General features: G+C 36.1%; 1 protein-coding gene across 1 annotated transcript; it reads right to left on the bottom strand.

The window, feature by feature from the left end:
• Positions 1-8,990: 8,990 nt before the first annotated feature.
• On the bottom strand, positions 8,991-16,876 carry coq7 (coenzyme Q7 homolog, ubiquinone (yeast)). The gene is made up of 6 exons (XM_030148645.1): positions 16,699-16,876; positions 16,186-16,364; positions 14,026-14,140; positions 13,684-13,823; positions 9,456-9,524; positions 8,991-9,263 (listed from the first exon to the last, which is right to left on the bottom strand). The coding sequence occupies exons 1-6, from the start codon at positions 16,772-16,774 to the stop codon at positions 9,186-9,188; spliced, it is 657 nt and encodes a 218-aa protein (XP_030004505.1). The 5' UTR covers positions 16,775-16,876; the 3' UTR covers positions 8,991-9,185.
• Between the last annotated feature and the right edge of the window lie 1,783 nt (positions 16,877-18,659).

Genomic DNA, 18,659 nt, shown 5'->3' with positions numbered 1-18,659 from the left:
CTGCTCTTGAAATTCATAGATAAAAATTACATGATTTATTATAAGACTGTATTTTGTATTACTTATATTACATACACTTCTTCTGTTATAATGGGAAAGAGTGGGAATTGTGGGGATATTAAAAGTTTAACAGTTGCATTAAATAAAATTCTGAGATCCAATGACATAGTTTGCGATAAGACTGTATATTTATTACCATCCAGTATACATGTGGCTGCCTTTATTGTGAGAACCTGTCTATATAGTGAGCTGTCATAAGATGTCAACTCACTAGTTTAAATAAAGTATAAGAAAGTACAAATACAGACTGACTAAAAAGTATTTATGTTGTGTGTGATAAGGTGCCTTTACCTGTGTTTTGTCCCCTGCCGGTCCGGTCTCTGCAGATTCCTGGATCACAGAAAACTTTAGTTTGCCGTTGGTGAAGAAAGAGACAGAGAACTTGAAACTGATCTATGACTGTCCCCCCTGGGATGGCTGTAGGGTGACGTACCACCAATCTCTGAAGGATCACAAGCCCCTGGACTGTAAAATTCTCATCAATGAAATGCACACCATCCTGACATGTCAATCATATGCGAATAATGATCTCTGTGAAGACCAGGGCTGTGTGGGACTACTAGGGCTGAAAGGACTGCACGGCAACTCAAGGTCTGGAAATATGTGAACCACAAAAGCTAAAAAAAAAAAAAAAAAATTAAGATTATAATAAGTATTGTAACTTTGATGAATCTATTCAAGCATCTCTTTAGAGAGACTGACACACATCAAATGATTTTACGTCTGAGGGAGTATTTAAAACATTATGATTAGGCCAAACATGTACTGTAAAATGGTATCTCTTTTTACAAGTTTAACTTAAAGGCATGTAATGTGTCATCTGCAATAATTACCTAAACATGTGAAGACTTATAAACAAGACAGGCAGATATATCAAGTTTGTCTTATTGCTCTGGCAGGTGAAAATGGTATTTTTGTCTCATTTTCAAGCATTTCATGCTACTTTAGTTACTTTCAACTATGTCCAGAAAGAAAACAAAGCTACTCAAAAATATGTCTGTGAGATCATATGCACCTACCCACAATAAAAATGTAGCCTAAGGACATCACTATACTGAATTTGATCTACTGAGCTGAACCATTCTTCATTCCTTCAGGTGTCTTGAAGCATGCACACCACCATCTGTCTTCCCAGAAATCAATGCAACAATCTGTTTAACAGATACCTCAAATAGCTGGAAAACAGAAGAAGTCGCTGTAAATCTATCATTGTTTCACCAGAATGTCACGAACACAGCAATGGCATTGTTGCTATTTAGTTTTTTTCTTTGATATGAGATTGGAATGATATGTTTTTCAGTACACGCTTCAGATCAGTGGATTAAAGTGAATTTGTGATCTGCACCTCCAGGTACTCACATCCCAAAGCCTTTTTAGTATCTTCAAGCGCACAAGTGAGATCTGACCCACTCCTGGAGTCTATTACGTTTGTCTCCTCATCTCTGAAAAACAAACATTTTGCATAACCTGCTGCAAAATGTGTGAGGGTCTCATGAGACATGTTGAACTTCACCCTGACAGGGGCAACAGTTTGACCTCTTGTGCAGCATAGGAGGCATTCTTTCTCCCCTTGTGTTGTTATTTTTCACAGCCAACCTCCAAGGTCAGGACACCTAAAGCCCGGGTGGTCCGGGCACTTTGTCTGCTGAGCATGTGTGTCATCACCAGACTCAAGAGCTAAGAGCTCAGCCACGAGCTAGAATATTTGTCAGCTGATAGCTTCAAAGAACATTGAGCCAGAGACAGCAGTCATATGTTGGATTCTTCTTTTCGCAGCACAGCACAGAAAGGTTGTGACCCACAGGTAACAATTTCAAAATCAATCCTATGAGCAAACATTTCATGACCCAATGATTTAATTTTTAAGGCCTAAATTTAAAATATATTTCTATCAACAACAAAGTAGCCAAACCTTTTTTCAAATCTGGGGTCCATAGACCAGATTAATCTTGCTTTGCAGCCACCTCTGCCTTGTTGCGTGTAATTTGACAATCTGTGACAGCATCACTCTGAATCTATGTTGTCAGCAGCAGCAGAGGTCATAGTTGGAGAGAGGGGCCCATGATAAATAGGAGATAACAGCGGCATCTTTACAAGCCACATGAAAACGAGCCTCAGGCAAGAGACATGAGACCTGGCCTGAGCAAAGCAGCCTGTGCTCTCCATTCAATCAATGAAGACGACAGGGATGGTCTTAGCTGGATCGGTGTGAAGTATCGGACCACTACAGGAGGCTAGCAGGTGGGATAGGCAAAGCTGTATCTAACACCAGGTGCTCAGAGGCCTTGCATGTTAACCTTCTACAAACTGCCAATACATCAGTGTGATAGATGGAGGAGGGGTGGATGGCAGGGATACAAGGTGCTGGATTCAAGAGATGTGAGGGTTGATCTAACAGGCATAGAGGAGAACAGTTGACAAGTGAATAACTTTCGTGTGATGCAAGGTGCTGCAGCTTTTTGAACCCCTCACAATCAACTATGCAGCCCACCTTACAAACATGCCTGACACACCTCCACCCAGGCAATATATGTTCAGACTCCAGTGTGAATCCCACAACCACAATCCTTAGCAGTCATAGATGTGCAAACGACAGTTTGGTATGTGCAAATTTGCAGAACTGAAACACCATAGAGGTCATACAATGGTCATACACCTTGACTCCATTTATCAAAGTGATTCCAGGTACCAAAAATGTCATAACAAAGAAATTGTGTCAATACTGGACTTAGGGCAGTGTTGCTGCTGTCTGTGCAACTTTAAAGTAGCTTAAAATTGTAGCAATGCATTTGCACAAATACAATAGTAGCGGTGGCCTGATGGTTACCCATGACCGAACTAGAAATGAAATTACTGCTTCACATGAATTCTGCAGGCCTCAATTCATCATGTTTCCATGGTCTTCTTGCCTTATGAGTGGGCTTCTATTCTTAAGGAGTTGTATGAAACATATGTAAGTGAAAGACTCAAAGTGTCTTTGAAACCCATGATACAGTGGAGCAGTGAGGTGGCCTTGAGTCACGCTAGAATGAATAAACAAGTCTGTCAGTTCAGTGATGGATACCGGTGGAGAGGTCAGGTTCTGCTCCTAAGTCACTCAACACTCAACAGTGTGTTGGTCATTGTGTCATTGTGTGTCCATCAGACACACAACAATCACACAACACCAACTGAAGACCACAAACCCAGTGTGATTTAAAAAAACAAAAAACAAAAAAAACCATGGTAAAATCACTGTGCGGCCATGCATTACGCCTCATCATGCCACATGTAAAATGCCACAGAAAAGCTCTAGAGCATGACCAGCACTTCTGGCAGTTATAATAATAATAATAATAATAGTAATAATAATAATAATAATAATACGTCGGTTTTATATAGCGCTTTTCTGAGTACTCAAAGATGCTTGTATAGAGAGCAGCCGGTCAGTAAGAGCAGAGAGACAGAGAGGACAATAGTCACCCAAGCTCACTCAGATCGCAAACCCTGCAGTTCAGGGACACTGACCCAAAGACCTTTGTAATGCAAGAAAATGACAGTTATTTTCTTATCAGCTGTCATTGTTTTATTTTACATACTGTAACTGGACAATAGAAGAGACTGTTAAGATATAATCGGGGTTCAAAAAATCTATATGCAGTACATGTTCCATTAGTGGAAGACTGACCTTTGTGTTTTTTCTTTCTCTCTACAAAAGTGTTGCTAAATGGTGCTGCATGTGTGACAGCCACAAAGTCAGAGATTGAAGCAGAAGTGATGTCAGCTCTTTTCATCATGTGTTGTCTCCTTACAGTGAAGACGTGCAAACACATGTTTTCACAGCTCTTTCAGGCTGCACACCCCTCAGTCATCGAAAATATTTATCATGCGTGTAAGCAGTAGGGTGCATGTGAACATGCACATATGCATTACAGCCCAGCAATAACCTAATCTGACGTATTCACTTACAGAATCATTAGAATTTTAGCATCTGTGCAGCTGAGCAATTTAAATTAAACAGTGACATCACACCACATGTATTTTTATGTATAGACATACCACAGAACTGTAAAAATGCTTCATGTTTACTATTTATAGAGTTCCCTGTCTAAATGTAGGCGTTTTTTAGCCCTCATGTGAATAGCTGACCTGGATAACCAGGGCTTCTCAAAAAGCTCTACTGAGTCACTTCAAACTAATGGCCCCTCGCTTCTGAGAAGCCCTTGTTAAAGGTTCAAGGCAATGCCTCTTATGATAAGTAGGGACATGATTCATACATAAAATTTATGGTGACATGGCAGCATCTGTGTTAGCTTTATCACCCACAACTGTCAGCGGAGCTGAGCTCATCAGACACACATAATGTCATTATGCATGGGAGTATGATTATATGTATGCATATTAACACACTCTTTCACAATATTGACTGAAGTCATAATAGTTGAGAGTTGAGACTAAATAATTATAAATGACATAATAGTCTTAATGGCCTGTAGAATATCAAATGATCACTTAACAAACCATCAGCTTTTGGGGTTTTGTGACACTCAAATTGTTTAAAGACCACATAATTGTCGTAACTGGTACAGAAATTAACAATGAAAATAATATGTTGTTGGCCTGCTTGGTTGTAAAATATACTCAGTTTTATAAAATCCCAGGCAGAAACAATTAAAATAGTCCTTGTCCAGATGAAACAATAAAACACTATACGTAGATGTGTGTATTAAAGCCAGTCAGGGCTCGATGTGAGCTAGTACCTCCATTCCTGCAGGGGAGAGTAGGGACCATCATAGAACCTGATATAACTTCATGGTCGTACCCTCAGATGGCTGCTGTCCTCACAGAGGACACTCTGCACCATATGACTGAATAACAACATTAGAAATCTGAGTACTTAGATACATCATATCCTCATGGTGTTTGTTTTTCCATATTGTCTATTTTAGCAGGGAGGGCTAAACATGTGTCAACTATTGCCTGACCTACATCTTACACCTTGTATGCCAAAAAGCAGACTTAAATCCCAATACAGAACCACAGAACATTATTTAAGGAGGAAAGAATTGCATGTATGATTTAAAGGGAGACATTCATTTCCTGTTTTCTATTTCTGCCACATAAAGGAAAACTGTCAGAACTGTCATACTCTTAGCTAAGACATTGTGTCTTTAAAGTGAAACAATGCCCACTAAATCCCTTGTGACTTTTGAGTGCAACAGACAGACCTTATGCTACCCATTAGCTACAATAAACTAAAGAAATGCCTGTTAACTGACAGTCTGCTCACATCTAAGCCAAGAAGCAATACAATTTGTATCCGAAAGCTTTTATGGCTTATAGAGGATTGTATTATTCATGCAGCTCAAAATTTACAGCCACAATTATTCACGGAGAGCAAGACAGTCTGAGTTTAGTTGAGTTTTATTGCCCTTTTCACATTCTTGTCGCCAGTTTCTCAGTTAGTGTTTCAGCAGATTCCTTTGGACACAATTCTGAGAAAAGAACCTAAGCAATTTACTCAAGCCATTGATGGTTGTGGCCAAAATGTATTACACAGATATTACATAGAAATTAAACTGTCTTATATTAGTAGTTACACTAATTTAGATGTAGAGTTTATGGGTTATTAACACCTGCACTGTGAATGAGTCATCACTCCTGTTTTTATTTACCGGTAGTTTCATCACCCAAGATGGTGCTCCACACATGGAGCTCTGCATTTGTTGCCATATTTAACCAGTTGCACCTTGCTATAAAACTGTCAGCACTATCAACCTGAAGCAGAGATAATGTTATGGTGATCTTCACTTGATTTGCAAAGCTGTGCACTGATTCACGTTACTCAAGTGCATGAAATGGGCAACCAGCACATTTAATGTGGTTCGGCCCTGTCACATGAAAACAAATGATGCTATTCTTTTTCATTTAGTAAGCTGAGTAAAAAGTGTGAGTGATAGTTTTATATGCATACATAAAAACTGCAAGACATATGGCTCATATCTTTTACACCATTAATCAGAAACCCTTAGCGTTGTAAATAGCGCTAGACAGGACCAGAGTCTATGCAGTATTTCATTTCACATTTTGGAATTTTTATTTTTTTCTACCTTTACATGAGGTACTTCACAATTTATTATTAATGTCCATCATCACAATAAACGTGGTGGGGCAGGAGGCTGTTTTATTGGGGCTGATGGAGAAGAGCCTATTTTTAAGGATCTGAGGCCATGAGGTCAGGTCTGATATGCAAACCCACAGTAGCTAAAATAATACCTCTGACTTCATGCTGGGCAATATAGATCAAGGCCAGTGAACTAGTGTAACTGCAAGGAAACATGCAGATGGAGGACAAATTAAAGGAAAAAAACTGAAACAACTCATAAAACAACGCCTACACAGGATACGAGGGGAGTTTTGCGGTTGCAACCACAGACTGTATAATAAGAAGTGCACTGAAGTACCATGATGGTCGGTTTGAAGCCTTTCTTCATGCTAGTCATGTCTTTGGAGCCAGAAATGACCATATTTGGACAAAGGGGTGGAACTAGAGAGCACAGCAGACTCCTGTTTGTATTAACTGTCAGAAAATAAATCATTTAGCTCAGTAAACAGAAACTCTAAACATCCAGTCAATTACAGCCATTTAACTGATAAACTTATGAAGCAACAGTTTAAAGAACGAAAACAATTTAGAACAGTGTTTTTCAACCTTGGGGTCAGGCCCCCACATGGGGTCGCCTGGAATTCAAACGGGGGTCGCCTGAAATTTCTAGTAATTGATACAAATAAAAATTAAAACAAAAAAACTTACTAATAATAATATAAGGTGAGTTGAGAGAGACAATCCCAATACATAAAAGACATGACAAACTGTGAAGCTGAAATTGAAGCACTGTGGTACTGTTTATCTTTCAAAATGTTCATTGTGGTTGGTTTGAGATGCTGCAGCTCCTTCATAATTCATAGTTTGAATGACTGTTTTTTTCAGTGTTAATTATCAGCCTTGTAAATACAAACTGGACTGACTGTACATATCCTGACCAAGGAAAATAAAATTCTCACTTTGTGCAGTAGTCTACACCTGGCTTTTCTGCCTCCGTCCATAATAATATACATTATATAGCCTAAATGTCAACTAAAATTAATGTTTATTTGCAACATATAGCAAACTATTACATCATCAAAAACAAATAAATTTTAGCAAAAAATAAGTCTCAGTTTTGAAAGTCTGGGGTCGCCAGAAATTTGTGATGTTAAAATGGGGTCACGAGCCAAAAAAGGTTGGGAACAACTCCTTTAGAAGGTCCAAATAAAAGGACTGAGATGACAGTTACCCATGGAAAAATGTATTAATTTTGAATTTTTAGGGAGAAGTTCAATGTAACTATATGGGATGTATTTTTGAGTCTAGTGGCAAGAACCTTAGCCCCATAATGAGCCTGATGAAATTAAAGTGCAACTGCTTTAAAACTGTGATACAACTGATGGCTCATAAAACCCTGCTCCCATACGCTGGACATCTGTCTGAAAATTTATTCCAGCAAAATCCATTTATTTGATTCCTCTATTATGTGATCTGGTGGTCCATCTTCTGTTAATAAGGTCCTGGTATAAACAGAATGCTTTGACTGACAGGTGTGTATGACATCTGTCAAGAATTTTGATTTGTTTAATGAAATTTCTTTCTTGAAAAACAGCTCAGCTGTAGTTGTAGTTCATCTGGTTTCACCAATACGACTGAAATTGACAAGTCAGTAAGCTAGCACTTAGTATCAGCTCACCTCTGAGCCTTCTGGCTGCCATAGCTCCACCCTTTTGTCCAAATATGGTCACTCCTGGCTCTAAAAAGCCAACATGGAAGCATGGCAAAATACTGGCTTCAAAACAGCAGTTGAGAAACCAATGGGTGACATCTTGGTTCTTCTGTCCACTATTTACATATCTTCTGAGCCAGTATTAGTGGCTGTCAGCAGTATTACAGAACAATGGCGCTGCATTTACTTCACGCTGGACATGAGGTCCTTGCCCCTTGGGTTCAACTAATAGTTTTTGAAATCTATGTCCAATACAAAAATATTTTTTTATTTTATTGGTTTTGCTGACACAAAATGTCAGAAACATTACTAAAGTCCCTTGTTTTGGCTAAACAACTGTCAAAAGCCTCAAAAAGTTCAATTTATAATATTAGAGTCCCAATGTCATATGACACAAATAAACCGTAAATGACAACTACGCAACTTTTATTTAACCTACAGATTTATCAGTTCATCCTATGCCCTTCTCTACGTAAGTGAACACTTCTGATACATTTTTTGATGCGTTTTACTCTATTCCTCAATACTAGGACGAAAAAAAAAACTGAAGGACAGATTTACATCAAAGGGCGTCATTTAAGTCCTCTCTGCCCCTTGTCATAAATCACTGCACCGTCATGTTCCCAGCTCTGTGAAATGCATGGTGATTGAAAAGGCCAAAGCAAAGGCCTCTGTACTCAATGTACAGTGATCTGATATTGACACTTTACTCAACCTGCTGAAAGCTCTAGTAGATTAGAGGCCCCTAGACAAGCCTCTAGTCTTTTTGTCAGTGACCTAATGTACCCTGAACAGCTGTGTGAGGACGCTTAACAGTTAGGCCAGGACGACAGGTCACTACTCAGCTTGATATATGAACTATTACATGTGACAGAGATTTTGTTGAAGGGTATGACAGCGGGACTACACAAATATCAATATGTCCTCATTAGATGTATTTTAGGGGAGTATTGTTTGATTAAAAAGGAACATTAGATATTTAAGTGAAAGCAAATTTTACTCATTTGGCAATTCTTCGGTTACATAAGGCAAAGAAGTACATTAAAAATATTACACTGGGGTAGCACGTCTCTAAAACGTTGCTCCTAATGCAATAAAATAATAATCAAGGCAAAAAAATAAAAGAAGCAAGACTCACTGTAAATGTGTGTCATTTAATGAAGGAAGGTTTGTTTCCAACACCATACAAAGTAAATAAATCTGTATTTTAATACCAGTATACATTTGTATGTGTCATTTTTGGCAGGATGTTGTTGCACAGGGTTGAGATAAAACTCAAGTCCACATACAGCATATCAAAATTAAAGTGGCTGAAACTCATTAAATATGTTAGACACGTTGAGAGACGTATATTGCAGCTTTGCAGCCCAGCTGTATCGCATTTTTTAGTAGCCAGTATCCAGGTACCTACAACAAAAGAAAGAAAAAACACCGATTATAGAAATTCAAGTTATATTCAGTGAAAACTCAAGTCAGCTGATGAATGAATAAAAGAGCAAAAGATGCAAAATCCTCATAATTAAGAAGTGAATAGTTAGGGTTTAAAGGGTTGATATTATGGAATCCATTAAGACCACAATGGTAATAAAATATACTTACTGACTCAGCATCATGCTCTACTCCTGTATCATGATGCTCCATCTCATCATCTCTGAACTCTTTTATTACCTGTTAAAATATATCCCCAAACCAGGCATACAGTCTGTTAGATAACATACCATGACACTAATCCTCTCACATATATACATCTTGAATCTCATTTTGAATCCTGTACATCCATGTGGGACACTGTGTACTTACTTGTGTCATAGGTGAATTTAGTAGTTAGTAATGTTGTCTGATCAAGATAATCTTCTTTCCTTTTAATGGTGAATTACAGTCAAGAACATTTGAGAACATCTGACCACAACCGTTGACCACATACATAATGGTCAATCACATAAAAATGAAAAATAGTTTTACTTGAGTGAAACTATTAGTTGAGTGTACCCAGTTTCACACAAGATGGAAATAACTGTAATGATCTGCACCAACAACATGTCAAGTCAATACTGAAGTTAGTGACAACAAAGCTAGAGATAGCAGCTTCCTGCCACCAAGATCAGTGGTCCTTTCTTCTTCACTACGTAGCCAAGATGAATGAAGAAATGACCAGTGCGCCTCACTCAACTTTCTGACTGTTGCCATTATTGTACAACACCTGGATACTCAACAGCGCACTTGAATGTTCCCATGGATTGTCTACTCTGAGATAACCCAGACCAAGCAGATGCATTTACCAGCAAGTAAGGCTGGGTGATATGGAAAAAAATCATATCGCGATAATTTTTTCATGTCAGATTAAATTGATATGTATCCCGATATAAATCAAACCACTATTTTTGTCAAGCTTAAATTTTCCGTTACTCATAAAACAGTTGTGAAGACATCGGAAGGTTATTTTTGATTTAAATATGATCTATTTTATGTCAGAACTTGAACATGACAGATGTGCTGAAGAAAATTATACAACTGTTTCAGACAAATACAACAGGTATATATATTTAAAACTAAACTAAAAGTCGGACCAGCAGGCAAAAGCTTTCAAGTTTTAAAAGAGAACACAAACAAAACAGACCAACTTCACGAAACAATGCTGGAGGTGTATACGTGGGGGTGCGCGTTCCGTAACTGCCATAACTGGCATAAACCAAAAGTGAAACTTAACATGCTTTAAACATCCAACTCCCGGCTTCTATGCCTCAGTTGTACACTGGAACTGAAACGGTTCGCACCCTGCTTTTCAGCAACCCGGTCGCACAAGTTCTTGGTCAAATTTTTTCCCAAGGGAACACTCATTACCTCCCACTGCAGCCCAAACATCAGTGTGTGTGCTGCAGCTGCTCTTACACCTGTGCTGTGTGTGTCAACTGAATTTGTGTGATTAGTTCGGTGCGGCACAACTTAATTATGATTGGCTGTTCTTTTGTCTATGAAAACATGGATGAATGAATTCTATCAAAATTGTATCGAGCATGTCTCATTAGGGCTGTGCAATTAATCGAAATTCAATTACGATTTCGATTATTACACGCAACGATTACAAAAATTATGTAATCGAGAAAAAACGATTATTAATTTTGAGTTGTTTTAATTCACATGCACACAAGCTCCCATGAGCTGCTCTGCCCCGCCCCCCTCTAAGCTACTGCTGCCAGCTAGCCGGCAGGTCCACCCCAAGAGGAAAGTTGGACCCAGCGGTCTGGAAAAACGGCAGGAGAATCACAGCAGAAGTGCTTGGTAAACAAAAAAGGCAAGTCAAATTCAATTGTATGGAATCACTTTGGATTTGATGAAGAAGACGAAGAGCAAAAACACATCACGTGCAAAAAGTGTTTCGTAGTTGTGTCCGCACCGACCGCTAACACAACAAACCTTTTTAACCATCTAAAGTTTAACCACCGCCACCTTTATCATAATCTTTATCTTATGAAAAACTAAAACGCATAAAAACAACTTCGTCCACAATGCAATCTTCAGTCTCCGAATCTCTTTACGCTGCAACTCCCGTATTAACCTAACCCTAACCCGTATAACCCTAATGTACATATTCTACAGGGTGTCCCATAAGTCTGCATACATAGGAAAAATAAACGTTTCTTGACATAAACCATTTTTATTTATATAATATGCTCTATATGACTGCCATTTTGTCGGGAACACATTTCAATGCGTGTCCTCCACTGCTGAAGAACTATAAAGAAGAAATATAAAGAAATACATGTTAGAACCATATGTATTATGTCTCCTATGTATGGAGACTTATGGGACACCCTGTAGATGGCTGATGTATACAGAAGGCCTGAACTGAAACCTCACAGCACGCCACTGAATTTACTATGTTTCATACTACATTGAACATACTTGAATTTATAATTTGCACTTTACGTGAGGTTTTTTTTTTTTTTTTTTTTTTATTGCTACAGTTCTATGGCAAGTCTATAGCAGTTTAATTACAGTGCACTATTTGTTTACAAAAGGAAACATACTTGAATTTACAGTACACTTATTTGATTTCAAAGATTTTTTTGTTTCGTACAAAAGTGAAAATCCTTTGTTTTAGTGGTTAAAAGCTTTATTTATGTTTAAAGAGTATATTTTACATTGTTTTGCAAGAAAAAAATAAAAAACTTTAAGGTTAACAAATAATCGTTTTTAATAATCGTGATTTCAATTATTGCTAAAATAATCCTGATTTTTTTTTTTTTTTCTATAATCGAGCAGCCCTATGTCTCATATTTCTATCGCGGAAAAGTTATTTTGCAATATACATAATAATTATCGTAATAATAATTAATTAATAATTACCCTTCCAGCAAGTATCACACAATGCATTATGAGTTAGATTTGTGTTCCATTTTAACACAAGGATGTAAGCAACAGTAACCCTTATGAGATCAATACAGCCACAGGAACATGGCATATTGCAGAAATTCTTTACTATCCACTTATTTCCACAGTTGTGTATATGAGTGGAATTAGTGCTGCCAGTGTTAATTCCTTTAACAAAAAAATTTAAATTACATTACACTCCTGTAAATAAAAATGGATCTTTACCAAACTTTTGATTGTGGAACACTGCATTGGATTCAGCAGAGTTACAGAATACCTTCCATAACTTGAAATATTAGAATGGCCTACCATATGTGTCTGTTTCTGAATCAGTGACAGTATTGGTGTCAAGGTCATTTTGAACCACACATTAATTTTCCATTTGTAACTTGACAAAGGTTTTACTTTTCAAAAGCAGGAAATCCAATACCTCTACTTGTCATCTGTGTGATCTGTAAGCTTCGGATAGTAAAATGTTGGACATTACAGCTGATTTTTACGTCCTCCCGCTGCCCTGATCTGCTCTCAAATTTGTTCCACATAAGGCACAGTTTACATTGAATGAGTTTATTGTTAGTCTGAATGCTCTACTACTCTCAAGGCACATCCTACTTCAGGATGTCTCTTATTTCTTATTCTGTTTTGATCCCCTGTGGGATGTGTTTGTTATATATTCCCTGTGTATCACTTTTACTACATGAAAAGAAGAACATATGCTCATGTCCTGTTATAAGTGACACAAAGCTACTGTCAAGTTATAACATATGCATTGGCATTCAATCAAAATCAGGGTTTCTGCAGGTATCAGCAAATCTAAATTAATGCTTTTTAATGCCCTTTTTAATGCCACTTTAAACAAATTTAATGCCCACGTCCAACTGCAGATACAGTTTTACATATAGTTTTATGACAGTTTACCGTCAACGGGCTTAAACCAGGTTCTGAATAGCTCCTCCTCCAATCACTTCTGCTGAAACTTGCATTTTCCCATTTTTCCAACATTTCTTTCTTTTTTTCTTTTTTTTTCTTTCGCAGATGCTTTTTTCCAAAGCGACTTACAAGGGAAAACCAATTAAATCACTCAATCAATCAAATTTTATTTATATAATGCCATTTGTAAATATTCCTTCCACTCACTCACAGCACGTTACATTCTAAGCATCCGGTGTTGTAACTTTGTATATCGGCCATAAACAATAGCCAATTCAAGGGTCCTACCTGCCAATCATCACACTATACTTCTGATCTAAATCATTAAATGTTTATATAATCAAAATAAATCATAAATTAACAATGCTTTTTTTCTATCAAGTGTATTTAATTTTTTAATGCCTCTGGACATCGAATTTAATGCTTTTTAATGCCATTTAAGGCCTTAATTTTCACAAAATCTATTTAATGACTTTTAATGCTTTTTAATGACCCACAGAAACCCTGAAAATAGCAGTTGACTCACTTCTAGGAGCTCAGTGTATCTCTCTGGGTCTTTCTCCATCAGAGCTCTTATCTGGCTGTTGTAATGTTCAGAGATACTCTCCTCCACTGCCACGGTGCAGGCCATGGCCCCTTCTTTTCCCAGCAGTGCACTCGATGCCCCTGAGGGATATTTAAAACAAATGAGACCCCAGTGAGGATTGAAAAATAACATGGAAACGTGTATTTATTGAAGCAGACAAATGTGTCTGTTAATTCTGCAAAAAAAGTTCAACAGTGATCAATATTACATTCATGCATTTGCTCTCTTCTTTAAACTGACATACATTCTTATATTATATGCATATGTGTAAAGGCTGTATACCTAATACAAATCCTGCGATGTTCCAGAGAGGTAACAGCGCTGTGGGCCGAACTCTGTTCTCTGCCAGGATTTCATTGAATTTTTCAAGATGTTTCTTTTCTTGATCCCACATTTGCTAAAGGAACAAAGATAAACAAAGTGGACAGTCAAATGTTTTGGAGTCAGGCTCATACTTACGAACACTATGAACTCATTCTTATTTTTAATCATATTCAATCGATATTTCCTCCATAATAAAGCTTTAGTGAAGTTTTGAATGCAGAACTTGTACCTGCAGGTGAGTATTTTCACACTGAGGTATTATTACTTTTATGTTTGTGTATTGCAGTATATAGACAATTGTGATGGGTATGGACTCCAGGAAGAATAGTGATGACCTAAGCCAAAGCTAATGGAGACCCAAATAAATTAAATGAATTGTTATGTGCAATATAAAATACCGTAATACTTCTTGCACCTGTCGCTTTTTAAAGAAACAATCTAACAATGTGATGTATGACAGTAAGCAACCTTGTCTAATCCATATTATTAATGGGTATTTTCAGTGATGTACACTACAAATGTTACCCAAATTCCCCAGAAATTATTAAACCAACAGATATAACAACAAAATTAACAACAGCCATTGGTCTGGAGTTCATGTAGTACAGTACAGTGTAACATATACCTCTAATTAAACAGTCTGTCATATAAACATTACCTTTTTTCCAGTTCTTGTTGGTCAACTTCTCCATACAAAAATATTTCAAGCAATTTCCCACCACTGATGTGGGTTTGGGATATTCACATTAAATCAGTTCCTAGTGACAGCTTTCCTACTTGCTGTTATTAAGACCTAGATAAAATAAAGATCCTCTTTCGTCACAACATCACCAATATTCCCAGGATACATCACCGAGCAGCCCTTAATGGCTTTAAAGTTTTATTAACATTTTGCCAGTATGGTACTACTTTTGTACAGCTCCAGAAAATATGTGAATGGTCAGCTTCTCCAGTACTGCACAGCCTCCAACATTGCAGTTATGTACTGAGTTGCCTAATTTATTTATTTATTTATGGGGGGGGGGTTACAAAGAAGCGGGTTAAATTTTTCCAGCAGAATTCCCTCCACTTAACAGAATTTGGAATTGGGCAAAGTCAAGGGAAGGTTAGCACCTGGTCAAAAAAATTCATTGATAATAATCTACACCAAACTTATACAGTATTTTTGGGTAGGTAATTACTTATATTTTCGGGAAAATGTATTTTGAAATGAGAAAAAATTTGTGGAAAAAAATTTGAGGAGTTTTATGAGTGTGAATGTTTGGAAAGTGACAAAGTTTTCTGCCATCATTCTAGGTTCATTTTATAAACCCTCATAAATAAACTAAATTTATTCCAAATACATTGATATTTGATTATTATGTTATTTATGTCATATTCTAAACACACGGTGTTTAAAATGAATAAACGCATATATCTATGCAACATTTGAATATAATGTTAATATTATTCGTATGTTGTAAATATTGTAAAAAAAAAAAAACATATATGATACTGATAATTGAAATAAAAAATGCTTGATTTGATATTTACTTTTGTTGTCCATCTGTGACGCTGCCATTTTTCCAAATTCTTGCTATTTAGGTATAATAAAATATTTTTTTCCTCTAATTATTAGGTTGCAAAATACAGGGTTTAAGGTATACAGTGAATACATTTTAGGATGAAAATGTCATCGGAACTTCACTTTTGAGAACTTTGTAATTCTTGCAAAAAACAGACGTCAAATTTTTGTCCATCCGTGACACAGTAGTTTTTGATATTTTTCATTTAAAAAATATTTGACTCTAAATTTTGCTCTTTGAGTATGTTTAAGATGGCATTTAGACCTTTCCAATTATGTGTAATATTTGTCTTCAACTTGTCTGGTTCAAAAGTTATGAATCAAAAAGTAGTGGGTTGTCCATCTGTGAGGCCTTTGAAATCGCTCAGATGTAGATTGCATCTCACACATTTGATACCATTCTTCTTCTGTCATTCGGATCTTCAGCTTTGCCACTTTGGTTTTATGTATAATGTTTACTCCCTTCTGCTTTCTCCAAGTGTGCCTATATGGTCTTTTATCACAGCACTGTTATAATGTGGTTATTCTGAGACTGAGCTGTTTTTTGTCCTGACCTGTATGAGCGGTCCAGTCTGAGATCTACCCAACACTGCCATCTGGCCGGCATAGATGCGGTTGGCCCCGTATTCACCTGCATGGTCCACACGCAGGATTCGGTCCAGCATCTCCTTCTCCTCACTGTCACGCGGGGGCGGGACTATACTGTATGCGCGTGAGGTCAGCTGCAGAGGAACTGTTATAACACAGGAACAAACATGTTTATCACACATTTAATGCACTATAAAGCCAACAACAAGGCTTTTTGATTACTGTTTTCATTTTCATGTGATGAGGATATGTAATACAAATGTTCAAAGTTAGCAAAGAACTGTGTATCAGTTCCGTACTGTCATTTACAGCCACCCATGCCTTCTGAGAAATGGTAAAAGACAACAACTGTTCCATGAAATATCATCTAGCGTTCAACATGAATGCTATGTATGACCACTGTGGTGTTTAGGCATTAGCTAACCGAACCCCAGCTGCTATTTGTCCCTGAAAATAGTAAACAGCAGCCCTTTTCTTACCTCTGCATCTCAAACAACGGTGAACCACATGCGATCGTTCAAATAGTGTTAAAGCTGTGTGTGTGGCTCTCTGCATTGCTGTCGGTTTACAGTACAACTACCAGAGTTACCAAAGAAACATATAAAATGTTTGCAAAACTGTCATTGAGGGTGTTATGAGACGGACGTGGCGCATGCATATGACGTCAGCGCGTCACAACCTGGTCACCATCCTGCGTGCAAGAGGATATCTAAAAGTAACAATAAAATAAATATAACATCCCAAAATGTAATTACTTATTTTAAACATGATACTAACAATCTAGAATTTATTGTAAATTTGTTCATATTATTTGGAAAATTTTATATACATAAAAACAAATATACTAAAACATTCCCAAATTTTAAAATCTTCCTATTCGAATTTGGAAATTATATTAAATCTTTAGAACTCATTTATAATAATAAAAAAATAAATAAAAAGCACTAACACCTTGGCTATTTATAAACTTTTTTTTTAAAATACTGACTGAACTCTCTGTTGCATTTATTTATTTATTTATATTTGTCAGAATTATTATTTTTTATTTATTTACTTTTTTTTTTACTATTATTTATATATTATGTTGTATGTTTAAATCTATGCATTATTTTCTTAAACTTATATGTTCAAATGCTTTTTCCCTTTTGACATCTTGTTTGTTTAAAATGTTGTACTGTATACTCAAATGTTGTTAATAAAGTTGAAAAAAAAAAATCCTGCGTGCAAGAGGTAAAGCATTATGGAATTCAACTTTCTCTAAAACTGAGTGTTCAAAAGCATGGGCATTACCATATAAATACTGTATTACGAACAAAATTAGAATTATACATCTCAAGATTTTACATATCGTATGCCCCTCCAACGCTATTTTGTCTTAATTTTCTGACATGGAAGAAATATGTAACTTTTGTCATTCTTGTTCTGAAACTACTTTACACTTATTCTTTCTGTGAGAACACTGTTCTAATTTCTGGTCCAGAATTGAAAAAATATATCATATCCAAATGTAATGAAAAGATAACTATAACATCCCAAAGTGTAATTACATATTTTAAACATGACAGTCACAATTTAGAATTTGTTGTAAATTTGTTCATTTTATTTGGAAAATTTCATATACATAAAAATAAATATACCAAAACACACCCAAATTTTAAAATCTTCTTATTGGAATTTGAAAAATATATTAAGTCTGTAGAATTTCTCTCTAATAAAAAAAAAAAAAAAAAAGCAAAACTCTAACACCCCGGCTATTTATAAACAATTCTTTAATATTGACTGAACTCTCTGTTGCATTTATTTACTTATTTTTGTTAAATTTGTTATTTCTATTTATTCATTTAATTTTTGTATACTATTATTTGTATATTATGCTTTGTGTCTTTAAATCTGTGCATTATTTTCTTAAACTTATTTGTTCAAATTCTTTTTCCTTTTTGACATCTTGTTGTTTGTTTATTTAAAAATTTATGTATTGTACACTCAAATGTTTTTAATAAAGTTGGGGGAAAAAAATTGTCCGTGCAAGAGCAATCTGATAATTTTATTTGGTAAATTCCACATACATAAAAGTAAATATGCCAAAACACTGCCAAATTTTAAAGGCTTTATGATAGAATTCGAAAAAATAAATCCCCTCACTAGAATTTGTCTAAAAAAAAAAGAAAAAAAAAAAAGATGAATTTGCTCTGTTGTATTTTCTTTTCTTTATATCTTTTTCTTTTTTGTTTCTGTAAGGCCTTGCATTAAGTTTAGTTATTTGTTTGGAGGATTTTTCTTTTTGACATCTTGATGTTTGTTAAAAATTTCAATATTTTGTATGCATATATGTTTTCAATAAATGTATTTTTTAAAAATCCTGTGCGCAAGAGCACTTTCAATTAAAACCTTAATAATAATAAATAAAAATAACAAGTAAAAGTAACATCAGCAATAGTCG

Source organism: Sphaeramia orbicularis, chromosome 1 (genome assembly GCF_902148855.1).
Source record: "Sphaeramia orbicularis chromosome 1, fSphaOr1.1, whole genome shotgun sequence".
Taxonomy (NCBI): domain Eukaryota; kingdom Metazoa; phylum Chordata; class Actinopteri; order Kurtiformes; family Apogonidae; genus Sphaeramia; species Sphaeramia orbicularis.
Note: the sequence above shows the minus strand (reverse complement) of the source record. Positions and strands in the feature narration are given on the sequence as shown.